The sequence below is a fragment of the Mus caroli genome, chromosome 16 (assembly GCF_900094665.2).
Source record: "Mus caroli chromosome 16, CAROLI_EIJ_v1.1, whole genome shotgun sequence".
NCBI classification, from domain to species: domain Eukaryota; kingdom Metazoa; phylum Chordata; class Mammalia; order Rodentia; family Muridae; genus Mus; species Mus caroli.
In genome coordinates, this window is record NC_034585.1 from 13,935,603 (window position 1) to 13,961,068 (window position 25,466).

The 25,466-nt window shown below is 44.1% G+C and overlaps 1 protein-coding gene across 1 annotated transcript in view; it reads left to right on the forward strand.

Moving 5' to 3' along the window:
- The first annotated feature begins 12,190 nt into the window (after positions 1–12,190).
- Crkl (CRK like proto-oncogene, adaptor protein) overlaps positions 12,191–25,466 on the forward strand; it is a 35,130-nt gene continuing 21,854 nt past the window's right edge. The window contains exon 1 of the mRNA XM_021184986.1: positions 12,191–12,996. Coding sequence (XP_021040645.1) covers positions 12,686–12,996 — 311 coding nt within the window. The 5' untranslated portion in view covers positions 12,191–12,685. The remainder of the gene's footprint in view (positions 12,997–25,466) is intronic.

Below are 25,466 nucleotides of genomic sequence, written 5' to 3' on the forward strand. Positions count from 1 at the left end.
TCCTCTATGATTTTGGTTCCTGCCTCCAGGTTCCTGCCTTAGCTTCCCTTGATGATGGCCTGTGACATGGAAATGTAAGCCAAATAAATTCTTTGAGCCCCTAAAGTGGCTTTGGTCAGTATTTTATTACCGCAATGGACACCAAACTAGGACAGTTGCTTTTGCTCCAGTACACAGCCTCCCATCCATGTTCATGCAAACAACCCTAGTTTAAGTCAGTGGTCACATGCAAACAAAGACAGGAAGAGAAGGCTTTGGGGGAGGAAAGGATTTAAGGGATTTCAGGGGTAGTAGGCAGGGGAAGGAGAAGTAATAATGGCCAGATATACCAAAGCTTATTATACATGTACAAAACTGTCAAATGAGTGAAAATAATAAAAGTGAAGAACTGAAGGGGATCCCCAAACTAGACAGGTGATGGAACAAAGAGAAGCATAGGAAGGTTCCAGACCTTCCTTTACTGGAATCTACTTGTCAGTGATTTGGCTGACAGAGAGGCAAGGACTGAAGATGTTTTGGGTTTCTAGACAAGAGCATTTGTAGTGGATACACTGCTTCTTTAAAGGGTATAGAAGTGTGGTCCATCTTGGTGCTGGAGGAAGGAACTAGATCCTGGGATGCTGAGCTTAAAACATTTGACCCATTCAGGTGGACTGCTAATTGTTAACCAATGCTGTGCACAAAACAGACCCCATCCCTACCTCCTGAGACCTGGTCCTCAGAGAAAAGGCCACCAAGGGACCAGTAAGAAGACTAGTAAGTGAACTAACTATGCAGGTCTGAGGTAGAGAAATGTGGCGAGCTCAGGGTTGTCAGAATCTGACACCAAGTACAAGGTGATGAGCGATGGGGGTGATAAGTCGGGCATGGTGGCTCACATCCATAAACCCAGCACTTGGGTGAGGCAGAGGGATTGCCAAAAGTTGGCGGCCAGCTTGAATTACATATTGAGTTCCAGGCTATCCTGGGCTAAAGACAAGAGAAGCCTTGTCTTTCATTCATTGATTCATTAAAATCTCGTAGGTAAGCCTGGTCTACAGAGTGAGTTCCAGGATAGCCAGGGCCACACAGAGAAACCCCATGACCAAAAAGCTAGTTGGGGAGAAAAGGATTTCTTTGGTTTATACCACACTGCTGTTCATTATTGAAGGAAGTCAGGACAAGAACTCAAGCAGGGCGGGCTCCGTAAGGCAGGAGCTGGTGCAGAGGCTGGGCAGGGGAGCTGCTGCTTATCGACTCCTTTCGCATGGCTTGCTCAGCTTGCTTTCTTATAGAACGCAGGGCACGGATGGCAATGTTCACAATGGGCTGGGCCCTCCCGCATTGATCACTAAGTGAGAGAATACCTTACAGCTGGATCTCTGGAGGCATTTCCTCAACTGATAACTCTAGATTGTGTCAAATTGACACACAAACCAGGACTCCTCATCTCAAAACCCCTGCCCCCTAAATAAAATAAAATTAAAAAATCATAGGTGAAAGATACTGCTGGGGAGAGGAAAACCAATTTAAAGCCATATATGGTTGAGGCAGGAACATTGTGAATTTAGAGCCTGTCTGTCTGGAGGGGACTGGGGGACTAAGGACATACCTTGCATGCTGAAAGTCAGGTGTTCAGTCCCCAATACTGCATAAACCAAGTATGGTAAAATATGGAGTCATTTGTGCTCTGGAAGTAGAAATAGAGGGACCAGAAGCTAGCCTGGGCTATGTGAAACTCGGCCTCAGAAAAAAAAAAATTGTAAAGGCTTAAACATGAACACTAGAGGCTAGAGAAAACCAAACCTAAGAAGCCAAGTGTGATGGTGCATGCCTATAATGTCAACACTTAGGAAACTGGAGCAGGGGGATGGTCATGACTGAAAGCCAGACTCAGTTCCATCTAACAAGACATTGTCTATAAATAAATAAACAATGTCCATGAAAACCCAGTTCAACAGATGAAGTGTGAGGAATGCCAACAACCTGGCAAATACAGCAAGTAAAACCCCAGACAAAACAAAACAAAGAAGAGGCAAGAGCTCCAGGGAATGGGGCTAAACATCCTTACAGCAGGAAATGGCACCAAGGCCAGAAGCACAGGCGTGCTTACCAATCCTAAGGGATGCAGAGTAAAGACGAAGCAAGAAACTAATTGATCAGACTCCTCAACCTGACAGGAGGTAGAGCCTGTGGAGAAAGGAAAGTCACATAGATAGAGACATCCACTGAGCTTGGGACCACCTACCTGCTATTTCAGAATCTTAGCAGTCAGGATACCAAGCAGGAGGATCTCAAACTAGATAGCAAGACTATAGCTTTTTGTTTTTGTTTTTTGAGACAGGGTTTCTTTGTGTAGACCTGGCTGGCTTGGAACTCACTCTGCAGACCAGGCTGGCCTCTGCCTCCCAAGTGCCAGAATTAAAGGTGAGCATCACCACCACTGGCACAAGACCGAGAGAGAGGGAAAGAGAGAGAGAGAGAGAGAGAGAGAGAGAGAGAGAGAGAGAGAGAGAGAGAGAGAGAGAGAGAGAGTCTTTATGTTGCAGCTACTCTGGAGGACCACAATTCCACAATCTTAAGTCCGGCTTGGGCTAGAATGAGTTTGAGGCCAGACTATTTTACTTGGTGTGAAACCCTGTCTTAAAATAAAACCACAAAGGAGCCAGGCCTGGTGGCAGAGCAGGCTTGGAATACCAGAACTTGGGCATGAGTTTGAGGCCAGGTTGGGCTACATGAAACCCTGTCTCAAAGAAGAAGAAAAGATAGCTAGATGTGGTATTGCTCACCTTTAATCCCAGCACTGGGGAGGCAGAGGCAGGCAGATCTCTGTAAGTTTAAGGCAGCCTGGTCTTAACATAGCCAGTCCCAGGCCAGCCAGGACTACATAGAGAAACCCTGTCTGGGGGAAGAAAAAAATTCTATAGCTTAGTGTTAGGGTTGCCCAGTAAACTCAAGGCCCTGGGTTCAATCCCCAGCACCTCTTCCTCAGAAAGGAATGAGGAGGTACAGTGGGCATATGTACTGCACCTGAAGCTGGCCTTCATTACAGCCCTGCAGATAAGGTGGCTTACAGTACAGGAATGTCCAGGAATGCCCATCACAGTTCTGCAGGCTAATGCCAGCAGGTTGGTTTCCTCTGAGAGCAGAACCCCTAACCCTCTCTGCTTTGGGTTTTCTTACACCCGTGGTGAACTGCCAGGCATGCCTTAAGGGCCTTTCAGAGATTCACCAGAATCAAATTTACCAGTCTACTTTTCCCCCTGGGAACTCTGGCTGATGCAAATCTACTTACATTTGCCTTCTAGTGACACAGAGAGGCCCTCCGTTTGTCTTTTTCGAATGTGTTTTTGTTTTACCTGTTTGTACATCTACATGCAGGTCTTTGTCTTTCAGGTCTGCAGATGCCTCTTATGTCACAAACACCAATGTTTTATCATGGGACTCAAAGCCACAAACGCTGCATCACAGTCCTAAGGGTCGTGATAAATTGGCATCTTTTTTTAAACCTCTTAGATGAAGAGTCACATCTGGCCTGGAAACATAACTGGAATGTTTTTATCTTTTCTTATTTTTTTAGGGTTTTCTATAGTAATAAATATTTAAAAATCCAAGCCTAGGGCTTCTTCCCCACCTTAGACCATTTATGTTTTCAGATGAATGACACACACAGCTCTTATATCTTTAAATATCTTAGGCAGCCAAATAACAGGGCAACTGTCTACCCTCCATCCTATTAGAATCTACTTTCTTATCAATAACCCAGAGTTGTGACTATGTTTCATCTGGGGCTGTTCCTAGCTCCAATTGGCCAGGCCACATGGCCACATTTTTATGGTTCATGGTGGCTCTCCTTTCTCCTCTCCTGCACGTTCTTCTCTTCCATGGTGGCTTCTTCCCTCTCTTCCCTTTCTCACGGTGCTCTCCCTCCAAACCCTGTGAAACCTCAACCACCTATGTCTCTGCTGCCCAGCTATTGATTGTTAGCATCTTTATTCGCCAATCAGAATTAACTTGGGGGCAGGGTCCCATGGCCTAGGAGCAGACCCCAAGTCTTGGGGGCTGCATTGCAATAGACAGTAAAAGACAAAAACCTCAACTGTTTTCTTTTCTTATTGTTGTTTGATTACCCTTAAAATCAAATTATTTTATTCTGTTATTATTTTGTTTTTTATTTTAAATGTATGGGTTTTGCTTGCATGAATGTCTGCCTGCCACTTGCAAGCCTGATGACTATGGAGGCCAGAAGGGGGTGTCAGAACTCCTGGAGCTGGAGTTACAGATGGGTATGGGTTGTCCTGTGGGTGCTAAGAATCAAACCCAGATCCTCTGGAAGAGCAGCCAGTGATCTTAGCCATTAAACCATCTCTCTCCATCACCTTAGGAACACACACACCCCGCCCTTAAATCACTTTTATCTCATTTTTCCCTGTTTACTATCCAACTTATTCCATAAGTTACAAGCTTTGTTGTTGGTGGGGGTTGGTTGGGTTGGTTGATTTGTTGGTTTGTTGGGTTGTTTGGTTGGTTGGTGGTTGGTTTGTTGGTTTGTTGGGTTGGTTGGTTGGTTGGTGGTTGGTGGTTGGTTGATTCCGTTGGTTGGCTGGATTGGTTAGACTGGTTTTTATCCCAGGAATGGCTCTCTAGCATAGATCTAATTTGCACTGTCTTTCCCATTTATCCTGGCATCCTCACACAAGCCATCTTCTAAGAAACCACCTCAGCATAAAACTATACCTAGTAGTGTCCATGCAACCTCCATGGTAACCTGCTCACACTCTGACCATGTGACCATGTGTTACTCTCTCAGACTGAAAGTTTTATTTTCAACCTTTAACTTTTTTTTTTAGGACATTTCTATACTCAGGCACCAGACCTCACTCATTGAGCAGGCATACCATCCCATTCTACAGAGAAGACAACAGTTTGACTGGGATTTGTCCCATTGCTCCCCACCCAGATCTTCCCTCTAGTTAGAGCACTCATCTGTGGTTACACATATCTCAGCACCCATTGTAGGGGCGTGTTACTGCTGACACAGCAAGATGATACCTTCAGGGGTGCTGGACCAGGTAGTTGTCATCCCCTGTCAATTAAAGAATTAAAGGCAGGAAAGAAATGCTACCAGGATCTTGGGGTTCCCATTTTGGGGTTCTTACTACCACTGATAAAATAATTTAACAAGCTGGTAAAACAGATCAATGGTTAATAGCCCTGGATATTCTTCCAAAGACCCAGCTTCAATTTCCAGCACCCACACAGCAGTCCATAAATACCTGTAACTCCACCTCCTGGGTATCCGATGCCCTGATACCCTTCTCTGACAAACAGGCAGCCAGAGCATCCATGCATGTAAAAGAATATAAATATTTCTAAAATAAAATAAAAGCATACTGTGATGGAGAGATGGCTCAGTGGTTAAGAGCACTGACTGCTCTTCCAGAGGTTCTGAGTTCAAATCCCAGCAACCACATGGTGGCTCACAGCCATCTGTAATGGGATTTGATGCCCTCTTCTGGTGTATCTGAAGGGAGTGACAGTGTACTCACATTAAATAAATAAATAAATAAATAAATAAATAAATAAATAAATAAATAAATCTTAAAAAAAAAAAAAGAATGCCAACCAACCTCAGCATCACATGACACAATGTCTCTGGACAACATTGAACAATCAGCTCCATAAGCCTAGGAGGAGTTAGTTCCCAATGAACGCTAACCAACATCACGAGGGAGTTTACATGGAGATGGCCATGATTACTCCACTGCAATTGTCAGACAATGTCAAACCTCTGAAGACAGGATTTCAGAACACCATGCCTGGCACAAAGTATCCAGGAACTTTCATTGAAGGAAAAGAAAAAGAGAGAGAGAGAGAAGAAGTACAAGACAGCAAGAAATAAAATTCTCATAATAGTGTTAAAGCTTATTTTCTGGTTTGGGGAGCCAAGTTAAAATCAGAAAATTAGCCAGGCAATGGTGGCACACACCTTTAATCTCAGCACTTGGGAGGCAGAGGCAGGTGGATTTCTGAGTTCAAGGCCAGCCTGGTCTACAGAGTGAGTTCCAGGATAGCCAGGGCTACAACAGGGAAACCCTTTCTCAAAAAACAAAACAACAAAACAAACAAACAAACAAACAAACAAACAAAAAACAAAATCAGAAAATGAGGCTAGCTGTAGTGGCATAAGCTTAACATCCCAGCAATGAGGAAGTTGAGGCAGGATTGCAAGTTTGAGGCCACCTTGGGCTACAGTCTCGGGGTTTCAATTGCTAGGATAAAGAACCATGACCAAAGTAAGTTGTGGAAGAAAGTGTTTATTTGGCTTCCACTTCCACTTTATTAGCCCATCACTGAAGGAAGTCAGGACAGGAACACAAGCAGGGCAGGAACCTGGAGGCAGGGGCTCATGAAGAAGCCATGGAGGTGTGCTGCTTACTGACTTGTTCTTCATGGCTTCCCCAGCCTGCTTTCTTATAGACCCCAGGACCACCCATCTAGGAAAGGCTCTACCCACAAGGGCTGGGCCCTTCCCCATCTATCAGTAATTAAGAAAATGCCCTATAGGTTTACCTACAGCCTGATCTTATGAAGGCATTCTGTCTCTTGAGGTACCTTCCCTTCAAATGACTCCAACTGTGTCAAGTTGATATAAAACTAGTCAGCACAGCTACGTAGTGAGACCACATCTGAAGAACAACAACTAAGCAGGTTGAGGTGGGGCTGTATCTCAGTGCTAAGTCACGTGCAGCATGTACACGGTGCTAGATTAAATTCCTAGCATTAAAACAAGTCGTTGGTCATAGCAGCCACCCCAGAAGGCTCCTCGGTGCTTCTCCCTTTCCCAGACTGACACTAGGAGGCAGGCAGAGCTTGGCCGCCTTTGCACCTAACTCCCTAAAATGCTCCGTACAGTTATGAGAGTTTATGCATATACGTGATTTTCAGGATCATAGAAAAGGTTGCTTTTCCTGAAGCTGACTGAGGGAAATCTTAGTCCACACTGGCTTGATAGTCTAACACAGTAATTTTTCTTTCTTGATGACAAAACACAATTTCATCTGGTCTCCATGGAGCACGTGAGGAAAGATCTCCCAGAAAGGTTTTTGAAGAAAATACTCCTTTTGCTCTTAAAAAGGGACTGTGACCATCCAGGTGGCTTGGTAAAGGCACCTGCTGTGAAGCCTGAAGACCTGAGCTCAATCCCTGAACCCACATGAAAGTAGGAGGCCAGAACTGATTTTACAAAGCAGATCCCTGACCTCCACACATGCACCATGTTGAGTGTGGTCTCCACACCCTAGTAATAGCACATTTTAAAAAGATTTACTTATTTTATGTGTAGGAGTGCTTTGCCTCTGCATGTGTGTTTACACCATGTGTATGCGCCATACCCTGGGAGATCAGGAATGACAGAATCCCATGAAGCTCTAGTTACTCTATAGCCACTATGTGTGTCCTTTATCAAAGCAATTCTTTAGCCCCAATAATACATTAAAAGGGAGGAAGCGGGGTGCGTAGGATTAGGTGTGGTACTGTACTCCTGAGAATCCCAGCACTCCGAGGCTAAGGTAGAAGAATCACAATGTTGAAGGCTAGGGCTTCATAGGAAACCCTGGTTCCAAAACAAACAAACAAACAAACAAACAAACAAACAAACCTGCAGCACTGGGGATGTAGCTCAGTGCTGGAGCATGGGCCAAGCACAAATAATAATGAGTTTGATCCATAACATTGCTACCTAAATAACTAAATAATTAAATAAGGCATTGTCCTGACTGGGAGTGAGGATTGGGATGGTGGAACCCTCTTTCTCTCTTCTCCGTTACTCTGAATAAAGTCAAAATGAAGTTAGAACAGGGGAAATCACACAGAACCGGCTCCAGAGAGCAGCTATTCCATCTGCCGAGCAGGCTTTTCCCTGACAGCATGTCCTGGGAAGTGACAAACCCTCTTACTGCTTTGGAAAGGGTGTTTATAGCTTCAGCCACAAGTGCACTGGCTTCCCCATGGCTGCTGATCGTGCTGGATCTTGAGTCCCTGAGGAGGAATCCTTCAGAGACCCTGAGTCGCTGCCATCAGGTACAGACTGGTCTGACTGTGGTAAGGGTTAGAGCTGACCTCAGTCATCACCGTTTCTCAGGGAGGCATGATGCTAGAAACTGAGTGGGAGGACCTGGATGGCTCAGGGAGTTAATCGTAATTATGTTTTGTGACTTTTCCTGTGCAGATGTGAACTAATGTCTGTCCACCTCAAATAATGTGCTACAAGAGACCAGAGACAATTCTACCAAGTCCACACACTGTCTACAGATTTGGTCTTTTAATGTGTCTGTCATGCATACCTCGAAATCCCCACTGGTACTTTTTTATAATTTCATCTTTGTCCTAGTAGAAGGATGGGAGAAAAGGGGAGGAGGAGAAGAGGCAGGAGGAGGGGGAGGAAGAGTAAGATAGCAATAACATTCTAAAGTTATGAAGGAGCTAAAGAAAAACTCATTAAGAGTGCACTCGTGGGCTGGTGAGATGGCTCAGTGGGTAAGGGCACCCGACTGCTCTTCCTAAGGTCCGGAGTTCAAATCCCAGCAACCACATGGTGGCTCACAACCATCCGTAGCGAGATCTGGCGCCCTCTTCTGGAGTGTCTGAAGACAGCTACAGTGTACTTACATATAATNAATAAATAAATCTTTAAAAAAAAAAAAAAAAGAGTGCACTCGTCACCATTCTCCTTATTGGGCAGCTCACGACCGCATGGAACTCCAGCTCCAGGGGAGGGGCCAATGTTTTCGTCTGCCTTGGCACCCACACACATGTGGTATACACTTATAGACACATGTACATATTTATATAATTACTACCCACAGATTTATGTGGCTATTAAGCTTGGTCAGAAAAGCTTTTTTTTTTTTTTTTTTTTGTAGTGGACAACTGTTGATGTACAGATTCATAACTGGGCAGAGTCAGATAATAAGAGACTATGATCTCAAAAAACCGAGAGAGAGAGGGAGAGGGAGAGAGAGAGAGAGGGAGAGAGACTATGACCATCCAACCCATACACCTCAGGAAACATGGAGGGAGCAGAAAGAACAGAAGAGCTAGGGGCTGGAGAGATGGCTCAATGAGAGTGCTTGCTGCTCTTGCAGAGAACCTGGGTTCCTCTCTCTCTCTCTCTCTCTCTTTCTCTCTCTCTCTCTCTCTCTCTCTCATGCACACACACACTTTAAAATACACATTTGCTGTTGTTATTTTAGACAAGGTCTTACTATACAGCCCTGTCTAGCCTATAACACTCCATGTAGCCTAGGCTGGCCTCAGACTCAAAATGATCCCACTACCTCTACCTCCTGAGCTCTGGGATTAAAGATAGGCAGCATTGTGCCAAGCCAAAATACAAATCTTTGTTTCAAGATTCCAATGTTATTTTTTTCCTAAAATATAAATCTTTTTTTGTTTGTTTGTTTTTGGTTTTTGTTTTTTGAGACAGGGTTTCTCTGTTGTAGCACTGGTTGTCCTGGAACTCACTTTGTAGACCAGGCTGGCCTCAAACTCAGAAATCCACCTGCCTCTGCCTCCTGAGTGCTGGGATTAAAGGCATGCGCCACCACTGCCCGGCTTAAAATATAAATTTTTAAAAAATAAATAGAGGGGCTGGAGAGATGGCTCAGCAGTTAAGAGTGCCGACTGCTCTTCTGAAGGTCGCAAGTTCAAATCCCAGCAACCACATGGTGGCTCACAACCATCTGTAATGAGATCTGATGCCTCTTCTGGGGTATCTGAAGACAGCTACAGTGTGCTTACATATAATAAATAAATAAATCTTTAAAAAAATAAATAGGGAGAGAGTGACATGAAATATCCTGTTCTAGCCATGACGTGGTAGTGGCCCTCATGAACTCACAGCTGGTTTTCTGCACAGGATCAAGCCCATCTTCAGAATTCTCAGGAAAAAAGCCAGGTGTGTTGGTGTGTTTGTGATCTCAATGTTAGAATGCAGAGGCAGTTACAACTCTGCCATTCACTGCTTAGCCAGCCTAATCTACCTGGTGGGCCCTAGACCAAAGAGAAGCCTATCTCAAAAACATGATGTTGCCTATGCTGGCTTCGAACTCTTCATCCTCCTGCTCAACCTCTGAGAGAGCTAAGATCATAAGCCTGTGTTATTTTTTCTTCTTTTTGTGGCAGGGTATTTTTATGTACCACCACTGGCCTGTGTGTTAATATATAAACCAGGATGGCCTCAAACTTGGGACTAATTGAATCCTGCCTCTGCCACAAGAGAGCTGGGATTATACATGCACCACCACAGCTGGCTAGAAGATAAGTTCTGGAGGTCTTATGGTGAGGCACAGAATGACTGAATAGCCCATCTAGTCACTGATTTGAACTTCAACCATGAGTTGAACTCAGTCAAATTAAATATCTGAGCTATACAAATTTCACTTGCGACTAGAGCAACATGAAAGCATGTTTTTATTTGTGTGTGTGTGTGATGTGTGAGTGCAGGCATGTATATTACCACCCTACACAGAATTTCAGAGGACACCTTAAGTTGATTGTCCTTCCATCTTCAGGCCCAGGGATCCAATTCAGGTGTTTAGGCTTGGCTGGCAAGAGCTTACTTCCTGAGACATCTTCCTAGCCCCCATGAAGCATCTCTGGTTATGCCAGGTTACAAAAAGGCACTAGACCTTGACATTTTCCCCTTTGCTTACTTACCACTGGGATGGAATCACCGACTATTACCCTACAATCTAAGAATTGCTAAACATGGGAAATGCAAACGGCCAGAACAAGACTTTAGTGATAGAGATCTAAGTAGGATTTCTCCTGTACCCCTCACTTTTGAGATCTCTCCCTCCCCTAACTTCCTCCCCATTTTAGTTGGGTTTCATAGAGCTCAGCTGCCTTGAACTCATGATCCTCCTGCCTCCATCTCCCAGTGTTGGGATTACTGGTATGTGTCACCACCACTGGCTTGGGACATGCCTTCCTGTTTATCTAATTGGGAATGCTATAACCAATAATCCAGCATCTGTTTTTGTGGTGATTTTTCACAACAGTCATTCATTTAACACATTTCTGATCATTCAAGACTAGATTTAAGGCAGGCAAAATATAGGTAAATAAGATAGTATTCTGTTGTATTAAAATTTCATCCTAGCCTGTTGGTGGTGGCTCATGCCTTTAATTCAAGCACGGTGGCTCATGCCTTTAATTCAAGCACGGGGAAGGCAGAGCCAGGTAGATGTGAATTTGAAGTAAGCCTGGTTTACAGAGTTAGTTCCAGGACAGCCAGGGCTACACAGAGAATTCCTATCTTGATAGCTAGATAGATAAATAAATAAATAGGCCGGGCAGTGGTGGCGCATGCCTTTAATCCCAGCACCTGGGAGGCAGAGGCAGGCGGATTTCTGAGTTCGAGGCCAGCCTGGTCTACAAAGTGAGTTCCAGGACAGCCAGGGCTACACAGAGAAACCCTGTCTCGAAAAAAACAATTAAATAAATAGGTACTAGTCGGGTTGGAGGGAGAAATATGTCAGGGGAGGCAGAGCTGAAACTGAGCAACGTGGAATGGCAGGAAAGAACTGTTGCAGAGCAACAGGCTTCAGGCCAGACACAGGTGTTGCATTTCACTTGTTACACTTTAGAGCCTGTAGTGTCCAGGTCATCCTCACCAACACACTGTCCTCCTCGTAAAGCATTAGTCAAACTGATCTTCACCAACATTCCACGTGTACCAAGGAGGATCACCTAGGGCAGGCGTTATTTGATAGGTTATTCAGTAACCTATTTGATGGTCACCTCACTCCCTAGGTCATGCCCTTCCTGAGCCAACTGATTTACCAGGGCCTTCTGGCTCGCAATCATCTGACGGCCACGCCTTCTTGGCCGGACACTCAGCCACCACTCTACGCTTTGTTCACAGAAACAGGTTTTCAAAACGCTGTTCCCTCTCGGCTCCAGCTGTTTTCCTGCCAAGCCCGGGAAGCCTGACAGCAGCAGCTTCTCGGTGGCTGCTTTGCGGTCCAGGAAGGGCCTGACCCTCTGCCTCCTCCCGGAACGCGGGAGCCCGCGCGAGTGGCTCACGCTGGGACCCTCGCGAACGCACTCCTGATTGGCAGCGCCCAGTGACGTCAAAGGAAGGGCCTCCGCGGTGGAGGGGGCAGAGCCCAGCTCCGCGCGTGCGCAGATAGAATGCGCTGGACCAAGGGGGAGGTGCCCGGTTGCTTCTCCCGCGTCCGCCATTTTGTTGCTGTGGCTATTGGGAGCGGGCTGGGCAAGACGGCCCGGGAGGCGCGACTCTTGTTGGAGTGCGGTGCTTCGTGTGACCGCGGGGATCGGTGCGGGCTCTTGAGGCTGCGGAGCCGGCGGGTTCCAGGACAGAAGTCACTGGAGTCTCCCCTATACTCCGGCCAGCTGAGAAGCCCGAGGCGGCCTCCGCTACTGCTCAGCTTCGCCCACCTCGACCCGGGGGCTTTGCCCAGTGTTCCCGGACCGGCTCTCCGTGAGGCGGCCCGGTGCAGGAGGGCGGTGGCGGAGGATGCTGCGGGGCCCGGAGCCTAGAGGAACGTCCTGACCAAGCCCTCTGATTGTTCCTCGAAGTGTTCCGAGAGGCCCTTCCTCGACCCCAAAGCCGACAGCGGGTAAAGGCTTCCCAAGCAAGCGAGAGCAGCAGACGCCGCCCATCCCCGGGCCCAACACCATGTCCTCCGCCAGGTTTGATTCTTCAGACCGCTCTGCCTGGTACATGGGGCCAGTGACTCGCCAGGAGGCGCAGACTCGTCTCCAGGGCCAGCGCCATGGCATGTTCCTAGTCCGGGACTCATCTACCTGCCCCGGGGACTATGTACTGTCCGTGTCCGAGAACTCGCGTGTCTCGCACTACATCATCAACTCCCTGCCCAACCGCCGCTTTAAGATCGGGGACCAGGAGTTTGACCATTTGCCGGCCTTGCTGGAGTTCTACAAGATCCACTATCTGGACACTACCACCTTAATCGAACCGGCGCCCAGGTACGCGAGCTCCTGCCCTTCTCCGGCTCAGAACCTGACCGGATGCGGAGGGATAAAAGATTAAATTTTGGGGGTAGGGGTAAGGGATAGAACTCCTTTTCCTCATTCTAAATCAGAAGACTTTAGGATTAGAAGGCCAATATCAGGATCTGGGTCATTGGATGAAAGGATGCATTTTATTTAGACATTTAGCAGTGCTTGCATTGTTTAAATGCAACCTCAGCCCCCCACATATATACAGTTTTGCAACTTTACTTGACTGTAATACTAATGCAGAATTCTTATTAACGACGTTAAAATATATATAGACTTCCTTGAGATTCTGAAGATGGCCATGACTCCTCCTTTCTCGAAATTCTTGTACATCATTTAAGGTTTTTGTAACTCCTGCATTTTTCAACTAACTGCAGGTTACAAAGTGGCCTTTGGCCTTTGAAATAATCCTTAAAATGGATCGAAAGTGTAGAAATCTCAGAATCTGATTCTGTAGCACTCTTTTTTAAAACTGGGATTACCAAGGGAAGAAAGTGGGGTTATATTTGAAGAAATTTGTATCATCACCGTTCCTTCCTCAGGGGTGGGAAGTGTATTTACCTAAATTCTACATTAATCCAATTTTAGGTTTTTTTTTTTTAATTAAGTCTAGTGGTTTAACATACGCTTTAAAGACCCCTAAGTAGAGCTAGCTGAGAGAGATACACACCCCTAAATCCCCTAAGGAAAGAGGACCTTGATTCCAAGTCAGACTTGAGCTGTAGCAAGACCCTGTCTTAAAGAGAAAGATATTGATCCCAAGTGTTCTCTTTTTCAAGTAAAATGCATTATTTTATAATTTGCTTTAATTTCCCTAACGAATATCATCAAATGATATAGTGTGAATTGAAAAGGTGTCTAGAGACTTTAAAAGATATTTTACTGCCCAGTTTATTTCTAAGCTATTTTCTAAAAAAGAATTGAAGGCTGATTTAGATTTTTCAGGGTGAGGTGACTTCATAGAGGTGAAATTTGCTCTGAACTTTGAAAATGAAAAGATACTATAATTAATTAAGGGCACCTACTTAAATCCAAAGAGTTTCTTCTTTAGGATAGAATAATGAAACTGGGATGGTACAGTGAATGTATGATTAACCGTCGCCAGACACAGTGGATTTTCAGAAGTGTGGAGAAGGCTAAGCCTGATGATGAGTGAGGGAAGTGTTTGCAGTGAAAGCTGGGTGATGGGGCTGTGGACAGAGAGCCCACCCCACAGAGTTGACCTTAGCCTCCGTGTGCTGAGTGAGTACCACACACAAAGAATTGTTAAAAATGTAAAACACAGACAAGCGACTGTAAAAAGTGATGTGTTATCCAGATGAGGATACAAAATTCTGTGACACATGAAGTTCCTAGTAGATGCTGGCAGGTACTGTCAACTTGAATCATCTTCAGTGTAAGAGCTTGAAGAGACTTAGGATGGATAGTCTTTAGTAGTATATTTAAATAAATTCACTTCCTGAATTTGTGAACATTATGTTATTAACTTCAGGCCTTTATTAAAACATGCAACAATGTGACAGGTGTTGGAGAAAGTTTAAGTTAGTTATTAGAGTCACCTCAAAGAGGGAAATGTGTACTGCAGTGGCTTCCTGCTAGTTACAAGATCTGATTCTACTTCATGTGTCTTCTCAAGTACCAAATGTAATTTTCTGAGTTTTTCGTTAGCTCTGCTTGACACACATTCCTATCTTTTCTGTTTTGTTTAGTTTCCAGATGAAAGTAATAACCAAATCATAATTATCCCTAACTTGATATCACTGTCCCTTGTACAGCTGCAAAATGTACATTATAAATTTTGGAATAGATGGCAGTGTACCTTGGGGGATATTCTTTAGTATCTCAGCTTAAATATAATAACTACTAATATTCTCTTAATTGATGTTATGCTTTATGATAAAGAAATTGAGGGGAAAACTGTGAATATTTGTACAAACACATAATTAACAAAATATGGTGAAAACAGTCCTGTTGATTATGATCCTAACTCGTCATGTGGCCTCAGTGGATGCTCATAAATGCCCTTCTACTACACGTTGTCTCTCCACCCTCAGTGAGCACCTGAGGGCTTGCCTTTTCTGGAGCAGTGACCTATATCTTCATTCCTGATGGCTCTGTGCCTTTTGTCATCCTGCTTGGATTAGGCTGTTATAGTTAACCCATTGACTAAAAAACCTGGGACACAGTAGCACTAAGAGACACCCTAAAGGATCTCCTGTATTCCAGACATCATCTTTCTTCCTCCATCGTGGAGAAGCAATCCAATTCTCCCTTGATAATCTAGACCAGTTACCCCTCTTAACACTGTTTTCCTTTCTTAGCCTGTTGACGTAAGGGCATCAGAAACCCATGGTGGCCAGAGGGAAGCCTGAGCTTTCATTCAGTGGAATGTTTGTTGTGTCTCCTGGCAGGAACCCTTCCCCCACTAGAACCAAAATTTCTAAGACAGCAGAATTTAAGGTTGCCAGAACAGGAAGCAAAAAATTTCCTAGTGGGTCACTAGGGGTGATAGTGAGTGGGACCATTTCCTCTTCCAACCATTCTTGAACCCATGGGTAGGCTGCTGCTACCTAATCTAATCTGTACTGTAACTGTGTCTTCAAAAGGCTCTTCCATCTCCATGTCAGGCCATCAGGCTTCAGGATGGTGGGGGACATGGTAAAACCAGTGGGTTTCATGTTTATAGGCCCACTGTTGCAATTCTTGGGCTGTGAAGTAAGTTCTTTGGTCAGAAGCAATACTGTGTGGAATACCATGACTGTATTAGGCATTCTATAAGTTCATGGATCGTGGTTTTGTCAGGAAAGGGAAATCTATAACCAGAATTTAAGTATCTACTCCAGTAAGGACAAAGGCTTGTGCTTTCCATAGAAGAAGTGATCCAGTGTAGTCAACCTGCCACCAGGTCACGGACTGGTTACCCCAAGGAATGGTGCCATATCTGGGACTTAGTACTGGTCTCTCCTTTTGGCATATCTGGCACTCGGCAGCAGCTATAGCACGGTCAGCCTTGGTGAATGGAAGTCCATGTTGTTGAGCCCATGCGTAACTTCCATCTCTGCCAACATGGCCACTTTGTTTGTGGGCTCATTGGGTAATAATAGGGATGGCTAGGGGAAAAGCCTTGTCCACAGAATGGGTCATTCTGTCTACTTGATTAGTGAATTCCTCCTCTGTATAAGTCACCTATTGTTAGACATTTACATGGGACACAGTATCTTCATATGCTTTGCCCATTTGTAGAGATCTGTCTATATCTTTCTCATATGTCTTTCTCATCAATTTTCTAATCACACTCTTCAAGTCCTTATCTATATAGCCACTCCACTATATATCTCAAAAATCAATGAAAATCACTCATCTGACCATTTCTCCTTCCAAACAAAATGTATGACTATGTGTATTGCCTGGAGTTCTGCACAAAGATTTCCCTTTGCTGTTATCTTTCAAGGTTGTTCCAGAAAGGGGTTGTAATGCTGCAGATGTCCACTTCCTGAGTGGTCCTTGCACATTGTGTAGAACCATTAATAAACCAGACCTTATTTTTTTCTTCTCAGCCAACCAGTAATAGGATACATCCCATGAGGTGCATGCTTGGCAGCATTCAGCATTGTAATGGGAGTAGAAACCGTAGCATAGACATTTGGACCTATTATTACCTTCATGTAACTTGCTTATGTCTTCAGGACCTGCTCAGACCCTATCATGTGTGTACGACTTTCACTTGATAATAGATTGCTGCTGTGTATGACCTACTAAATGGCTTGATGGGTCAGATAACACCCAGATCATGATGGGCAGCATAAGTCCCATGGGAACTTGGTAGCACATTGAAAAATGTTCAGTTTCCTCTTAGGCCCAATAGCAGACCAAGAGCTGTCTCAATGGAGAGTAGTTGTCTACAGATAATGATAGAACCTTGATCCAAAATCCTAAAGGTCTTCTTGTGATTCATCTATGGCCAAAGACTCCAGACAGCATCCCTGTCTGCCATTAACACCTCAGGTGCCATCTGGTCTCCTGGATCCTATAGTCCAAGTGGTACAGCAGTGTGCCCAGCAGTCTGGGCCCATTAAAAAGTCTTCTGTTCCAGGCACTTTTCAAAGTTAGCAGCTTTCTGAGTCACTTAGCATATGGGCCAGAGTAACACACCCAAGTGAGGAATGTGCTGTCTCCAGAATCCTAATGGGCCCACTAAACATTGTGCTTCTTTCTTGGTGGTGGGAGAGGCCATGTGCAATAGCATATCCTTCATCTATCTCTGCATGCCCCACACCACTGGACTCCTAAGGATTTCACTGAGCCCTTGAGTTTTGGTTGGATTTATTTCCTATCCTCTGATGTGCAAGTGTTAACAAGTCTAAACCTCTTGCTCACTTGATCCTGTCAGCATAGTGTCTTCGGTATAGTGAGCCAGTGTGATGCTCTAGAAGATACAGACAATCAGGATCCCTTCTAAGTTATGACACAGTTGCAATTAATATATCCTAATAAAGTAAAGCTGTGAATGTATACGGCTGTCACTGCTAGTGACAGCAAATTGCTTTTGGTGGTGTTTATGGACAAATACCAAGAAATACCAAGGGCATTTGCTAGATCAGTAGCTACATGCCATGTATCAAGAGATGTGTTAATCTGCTCAAGTAAGGATACCACATCTGGTACAGCAGCTGCAGTTGGAATCACTACTGTGTTGAGTTTTTGATAGTCAACTGTTAATCACCATCCATTTGTCTGCTGGACTGGGCAGATAGAGTTAAAGAGAGATATGGTGGGAACCACCACACCTGCATCTTTCAGCACCTTCACAGTGGTACTGATTTCTGCAGTTCCTCCAGGCATATGATACTGGTTTTGATTAACTATTTTTCCTGGTAGAGGCACCTCTAGGGGCATCCATTTAGCTGTTTTGTTTTGTTTTTCGAGACAGGGTTTCTCTGTGTAGCTCTGGCTATCCTGGAACTCACTTTGTAGACCAGGCTGGCCTCGAACTCAGAAATCTGCCTGCCTCTGCCTCCCAAGTGCTGGGATTAAAGAAAGGTGTGTGCCACCACACCCGGCTTCCATTTAGCTTTTTTTCAATCATAATAGCCTTCACTACATACAGGTCAGGGAGCCAGTGTGAGAATTCTCCCAACTTCTACATATATCTATCCCAAACATACATTTTGGATCTGGGTTAATAACAGGATGAATTCAGGGACCCACTAGACCTATTGTGAGTTAGACTTTGGCCAAAGCTCCATAAGCCCCAACTTTAACTGGAGGGCCACAGTGTTTCTTGGGGTCTCCCAGAATCAGTGTCAATTCAGAACCAGTTTACAGTAGACTCTGGATAGTCTGTTTCCTTTTCCCTGGTGTAGGTCCTTGGAACAACTGGAGAAAGGCTAACAGTAAAACTCTTATTTTATCATGTCCTCAGGAACTTTGCCTTCCCTTCATTCAAGGGGTTTTGGGTCTCCAAACTGGCTCAAGACTAGAAATTGATTCATCAGCTGAGATTCCCTTTTGCCACTGTCCAATCTAACATTCCTTTAATTTGTTTGAGAATTTTCCTGCTTATACAAATCAAACAAAAAGCCGGGTGTGGTGGCGCACGCCTTTAATCCCAGCACTCAGGAGGCAGAGGCAGGTGGATTTCTGAGTTCGAGGCCAGCCTGGTCTATAGAGTGAGTTCCAGGACAGCCAGGGCTATACAGAGAAACCCTGTCTCAAAAACAAACAAACAACAAACAAATCAAACAAAAAAAACCCAGTAGACTTCCTATCTATTTTATGCCTGGAAACACCATGATTGATTAGCAAGTATTGAAGGTTCACTGGAGTCATGCCATAAAAATGGCTTTGTGTGCTCATGGGTTAGGCCATTATGGACCCTGCTGTGTCTGTGCTAACCATTACAATGACTGTTATCACCTTGCCTTGCCTTTAGTGATTTAGTGCTGCCCCATGACCCCTACTGCTTTGAGGCCCCATTAAACTCATAGCATTTAATTCATCCAACTAAGCACCTGCATCTCTACCCTAAGACCTGGCACAAAGAATGACAACAGAGCTCTTTAGATGTGCTAGTACCTTACTGCACTCTCACTGTTTTGCATCTTACAGGATCAGTGAAGGCCTTCTTCCCATTACTGGAGGATCAAGATTTATACAGTGAACCCACTGTAGCATTGATTGCACTTTCCCTGAGCCTTTAGTTCCCTTCATCAGCACTAAGCCAAGGGATATTAGGCATCTCATACTCCTTTTGACAAATGCTTCAGCCAATCATTCAAATTTTTAACCCCTTTAAAAACTCTGCAAGCTTTCCTGTTAAATGTAGCTCTCCCTCAGTGGGTCCGTGTCAGTAAGCTCAGCCCCAGTTTGTTGGGGCTTTTTTTGTTTTTTTGTTTTTTTCGAAACAGGGTTTCTCTGTGTAGCCCTGGCTGTCCTGGAACTCACTTTGTAGACCAGGCTGGCCTCGAACTCACCGCCTGCCTCTGCCTCCCGAGTGCTGGGATTAAAGGCGTGCACCACCACGCCTGGCTGGCTCTTGTATTCTTTATGTAACCCCTCTGCCATGGCTTTCCCTGAGCCTTATTTGGGAAGGGATTGGTTTTATGTACCATCTAGGGCTGAGCACTCAATGGAGTACCTCTGTACTTCGACCAGTTCTGAGTCTGCATTAACTGTTAGCCACAGCAGACACAAGCTTTGGCCAGCATTGAGGGCAACACTAATTTATATGGTAAATATAAAATATTTTAAAAGTTTGACAGCACATCCTTCTAGCAAGTCAATAGAAATAGGGTCTCCCTAGAGCCTTTGACCTCAATGAGGTCTGATCATGGTAACAGTACCAGACAGTAAAAAATGGTGAGCTGCTAGTTCACTGAGAGACTCTCTTCTCAGTAAGGTGTTAACCATCTAGCTGCGGTAGGTAACGGTGAATAATGGCAATAGCCTGTGTTGTTTTGGGTGCGTCATAGGCCTCCTGGAACAAGCCTTGCCTGGGCTTAAACTCACTAGAATTGGTCTGCCTCTTCATCCAAAGTACAGAGATTAATAGCATTGTGCTACTATTCCCAGCCAAAACCCCCTTTAAAAAATTACATATTCATTTAAAAATGACTTTATGTGTTATGAGTATTTTCTCTGCATGTATGCTGGTGCAACATGTGCATGCAGTAATTGAAATTACAGATAATCATGAGCCACCATGTGGGTGCTGGAAATCGCTGAAGAACAGCAGTCAGTGTTCTTTTTTTGTTGTTTTTTTTGAGACAGGGTTTCTCTGTGTAGCCCTGGTTGTCCTGGAACTCACTCTGTAGACCAGGCTGGCCTCTGCCTGCTTCTGCCTCCCGAGTACTGGGATCAAAGGCGTGCGCCACCACGCCCTGTGCAGTAAATAAAGTTCCTAAATCTCTTAACTACAAAGCCATCCCTTCAGCTCAGAACCTTTTGTAACCCTAGTTCCAGAGGATCTGATGCCCTCCTCTGGCCTCTGCAGATACTGCACGTACATGGACATATATGTAGACAACGAACCATACATGCACATAGTATACAAATAAATGAATTTGTATTAGTTTTAATTATGCCCATATTTATGTGGGCACGTGCTGTGAGATTGCAAACTGAAATAAACCCTTTCCCCAAGTCATGGTGTTTTATCACAGTCACAGAAACCCTAAGATATATGGGAACTGGAGTTACAGATGGCTTTCAGCTTCTGTGTAGGTGCTAACAATCAAACCTGGGACCCTTTCAAGAGCAGCAAGTGCTTTTAACCTGAGTCACCTCTACAGCCTCTAAGAATCTATTACTGTGTGTCTGTGTGAGTGCAGGTGTGAGTGTCATTGCATGTGCAGAGGGCAGAGGACGATTTTAAGGAATTGGTACTTTTCACCATGGGATCAGATTCCCATGGTCAGGTGTGGGCAGCAAGCAAGCACTTTGACCCACTGGGCCCTCTCACCTGACCAAGAGTAACTTTGGGTTTTGTTTATTGAACTTGAAAAGAGTGAAGTGTTGTTAGTCTGATGGCTTTAATGAGAAAAAAAGGCAGGGCCAGAATAATAGATTTTGGAACCTTAAACTAAGATAGGATTGCTCAGATAACCAGGCAGAACAGAAATATACATAGCAAGAGAGGATATGTAAGGAGGTAGCGTGCTGTTATTGTTGGCCTGAATAAAATACCAGTACAGAGAATCGGGAGAACTTACTAAATGTCACTGAGTGGACGCTGGGCGTGTAACTCTGTACATGTGTTTAGATAAGAGAGGCCCTGGGTTCAAGTTTTGGCTCAGCAGAAAAATTGTTAATTTTTTTAAAAAATAAATGGAGATATGTTTCAGTGGTAGAGCACTTGCTGCCTATCATTAGTGGGGCTCTGAGTTCAGTCCTCAGCTTGGAGTTGGAAGATAAATGCTACTCCAGGTGTCACCTGGAGCAACTGTAATAGACTCATGCTTGTAATCCCAGTTCTTCGCAGACTGGGTCAGGCAACTCTCCCACTAATGTGAAGCCCTCCTGGACTACAGAATACAGATCCTGTCTCAAGAAAAGGGAAAGAAGATGGTTACTGTTGTGATTTAAGTGAGAAATGCGCCCTCACTTGTGCTACCCAGGGAGTTACTGCTGGTCCTGGTATAATATTACATAACAGAAAAGTAATAACAGTTATTTTAGGGAGATATAGCCTTAATAAAAGAAGTAGGTCAGTAGGGTTGGGCTTTGGTGATATTTAGTCCTGCTTCTTGTCTCTGCTTCCTGTGTGCAGCTGAGGGAGAATTTCTTGTTTTCCTGTTGTGGCCACCTGATACTCTGTCACTCTTGCCATTATGGACTCTAACCCTCTGAAACAACTCAAATAACCTTGAAGTTGGTCTTTTTTATGTTTTATGATGTATTTCATGTATATGAAAGTTTTACCTGCATATATGTATGTGCATTTTATGTATGCCTCTGGGAGACCAGAAGAGGGGGTGGGATCTCTTGGAACTGGACTTACATATGGTTGTGAGCTGCCATCTGAGTACTGGGAACTGAACTCAGGTCCTCTGAAAGAGCAGCTAGTGCTCTTAACCTCTGAGCCATCTTTCCAGTGCCTATAAATTGTTCTTAGTCATGGAGTTTTATCTTATCATACAACAGCAAGTAATTTGCCAGTTTTCTTGGATGACGATGATTCTTCTTCTTTTTCCTCCTCCTCTTCCTCCTCCTTCTCCTCCCTTTCTTTTTCTTGTTCTTGATTTTGAGACAGGGCCTTATTCTGTAGCCCAAACTGCCTCAAAGTACCAAGTGCTGAAATTGTAGGCATGGGCCACTCTGCCTGCTTTAGAATTGATGACTCAAATTTTTCTTTAGTTATTGAGTCTAATAAAAGGGGCAAAATAAAGACTGGAGAGATGGTTCAGTAGTTAAGAGCATTTGTTCTGAATACATAAAGACTTTTGTTCAAATCTTTAGTACTCATATAAAAATCTGAGTGTGGTAATACACGCTGTTAATCCCAGTACTCGGAAGGCAGAAGCAGGAAGATCTCTTATGAGTTCCAGCCTGGTCCACATAGCAAGTTTTAGGGCAGCAAGACTTCACAACAAAATAGTAAGACCTTGTCTTAGAGAGGGAAAATGATTTTTTTCAACATGGCTGCAAGTACTTGTAATCCCAGCATTTTGGGAGCAGAAGACAAGTGTATCCTTGAAAGTTGCTGCCCTGCTAGCTTAGCCAAAAAATGGTGAGCTGCTAGTTCACTGAGAGACCCTCTCAAGAGGGAGATACCTAGTTTTTGCTTGCTCTATCTTATACATGTGTACACATGGGTGAATATACCCACACAATATGGTACACACGTACAAATAAAATGAAAAGTAGTAATTTTAAAAATAATGTGTGGCACTATGCCTCCATTAAAAAGTAAAAATCACTTGTAGCTTGCAGATCCTGAAGTTTGTACAATCTGGTACTTCACAGAAGTTTGCTTTCTTTTTTTTTTTTTAAAGATTTATTTATTTATTATACATAAGCACACTGTAGCTGTCTTCAGACACTCCAGAAGAGGGCGCCAGATCTCGTTTCGGATGGTTGTGAGCCACCATGTGGTTGCTGGGATTTGAACTCTGGACCTTCGGAAGAGCAGTCGGGTGCTCTTACCAACTGAGCCATCTCACCAGCCCAGAAGTTTGCTTTCTTCTGGAAACCCTTCAGCAGAGTTTCTGTTTCTTTGGGGGGGAGGGGGTTACAGAGCATATGAGTCTCTGGGAGTGTGGTCTACTAAGCCTATCTTAAACAAAATCTTAGAAGGGCTAGTATTCATAGCCTCTTTTTTTTTTTTTTTTTTTAATCACATTTGCCTTTTCAATTTCTGTGACTAGATACTTGACAAGAGACAAAGGAAGTTTATTTTAGCTTAAAACTTAAGAAGAAGCCGGGCGTGGTGGCGCACGCCTTTAATCCCAGCACTCGGGAGGCAGAGGCAGGTGGATTTCTGAGTTCGAGCCAGCCTGGTCTACAGAGTGAGTTCCAGGACAGCCAGGGCTATACAGAGAAACCCTGTCTCGAAAAACCAAAAAAAAAAAAAAAAAACTTAAGAAGAGAAGAAATCCAGTCGTCATGGCTGAGAAGGCATGATAACAACATCTATAAGCAGATAGAACATCACATAGTCTCACCAATCAGAGAACAGAGAGTAGCCAGGCCACCAACCTTCAAGATGTGCTTCTAGTGACTCTCTTCCTTCTGTGGGGCTTCTCCTGACAGTTCCAAAACAGTGCCATCACCTAGGGACCAAGTGTTAAAACACATGAGCCTATGGGGGACATTTTACATTGAAAACACTTGTTCTGTCTTTTCAACTTTACCTTTTCCTTAAACTGTCCTGGGTTTTATCAACTCCTGCCCTGACACACAGTAGTTATGCTTTATGCTTAGTTTTATTCCATCTCTATCTCTAAACTATAGTCTTTCAAAAACAGTTAGTTTTATTCATATTTTTGGTCTCATAAATACTTAATACGTCATGGGGCTAGTGGCTGTCTGGTTCATGGACTTCATTAACTTGAGTCCATGGTCAGGTTGTAATGGTGCCCTCTTGATCTGTCTTGTTTGTTAGGAGCTATGTTGTTCGTCCTTTTGTGTTTGTTTTTGAGACAGGATCTCTATGTAGTCTTGGCTATCCTGGAATTCAGTATGTAGATCAGACTGGCCTTCAGCTCACAGAGACCCTCCTGCCTCTACCTCCCATGCATGCCCAGCTGTTTAACTGTCTAAAACCATACAAATGCTAAAATAAACATCCTTGGGTAAGAGTTGAAATAGAGCTTACTGTGCTGTCTAGTTAGCTCTGTCTGTGTGATACACACCAAACTTGGAATAGGAACAGGGATATGCTTTTAAGGTGTATGTGAACAACACACAAAAGAGTTTACCTAACAGGAATCCTTGTGAATGTCTCAAATGCATTGGCATAAACGCTTTACCTAAAAGATACAGTCTGTCCTTGAGGCTAATTAACTTTAGATGTTCTGGTTGTACATTTACCTACCCTATGTATTTGCTTTTCTTGTCTGTAAAATGGAGATACCAGAATCTGTGCCTCTGGATTATTTAGTAATTAAATAGTATCACCAAGAGACCCCAAACCACAAGCTTGGTGGTATATCCCTGTAGTTCCAGCATTTAGAAAATGGAAGCAGGAGAATTGTAAGCTAAAGGCCAACCTAGGCTATACATAGTGAGATCATTTTCAAAACGATTTGGGGCTGGAGAGATGATGCAGTTTTTTAGAGTACTTGTTGCTTGTCACCTTTTGGGTTTTTCTATGTATGCCCTAGTTCCTGAATAATGACACAAAGTCTTTTTTATATTTACTAATAAAGGCCTAGGTCTTAAGCTAAACTTGTTCTTCAACTAGCTCTTATATTAATTAACCCATTTATACTATTCTGTGTCTGCCACATGGCTGTTGCCGCTCCTCAGTTTCATGCACCTGACTTCTTCTGTGTGACAAAGGTCCAACACCTGACTCTTTCCCAGACCTTTCACTTTCTGGCTTTGTGATAGGCCATTAGTTCTTCAATAAACCAATCAGAAGGCACCTTAGGCAGGCAAGAAAGGACAGAGACACATCTTCATACAGTGTACAAAACATTCCTCCAGCAGTTGCTCTTGCAAAGGATCTGTCCAATTCTCAGCACCTACACAGCGGCTCACAGTCATCCACAACTCAAATGCCAAGGGATCCGACGTTGGCCCTCTGAGATGCCAGGCATTTATTTAAGGGTGCTTACATACATGCAGGGAAAATATCCATACATATAAAATAAAATAAATCTTTAAAAAAATAAAAATAGGGGCTGGTGAGATGGCTCAGTGGGTAAGAGCACCCGACTGCTCTTCCGAAGGTCCAGAGTTCAAATCCCAGCAACCACATGGTGGCTCACAACCAT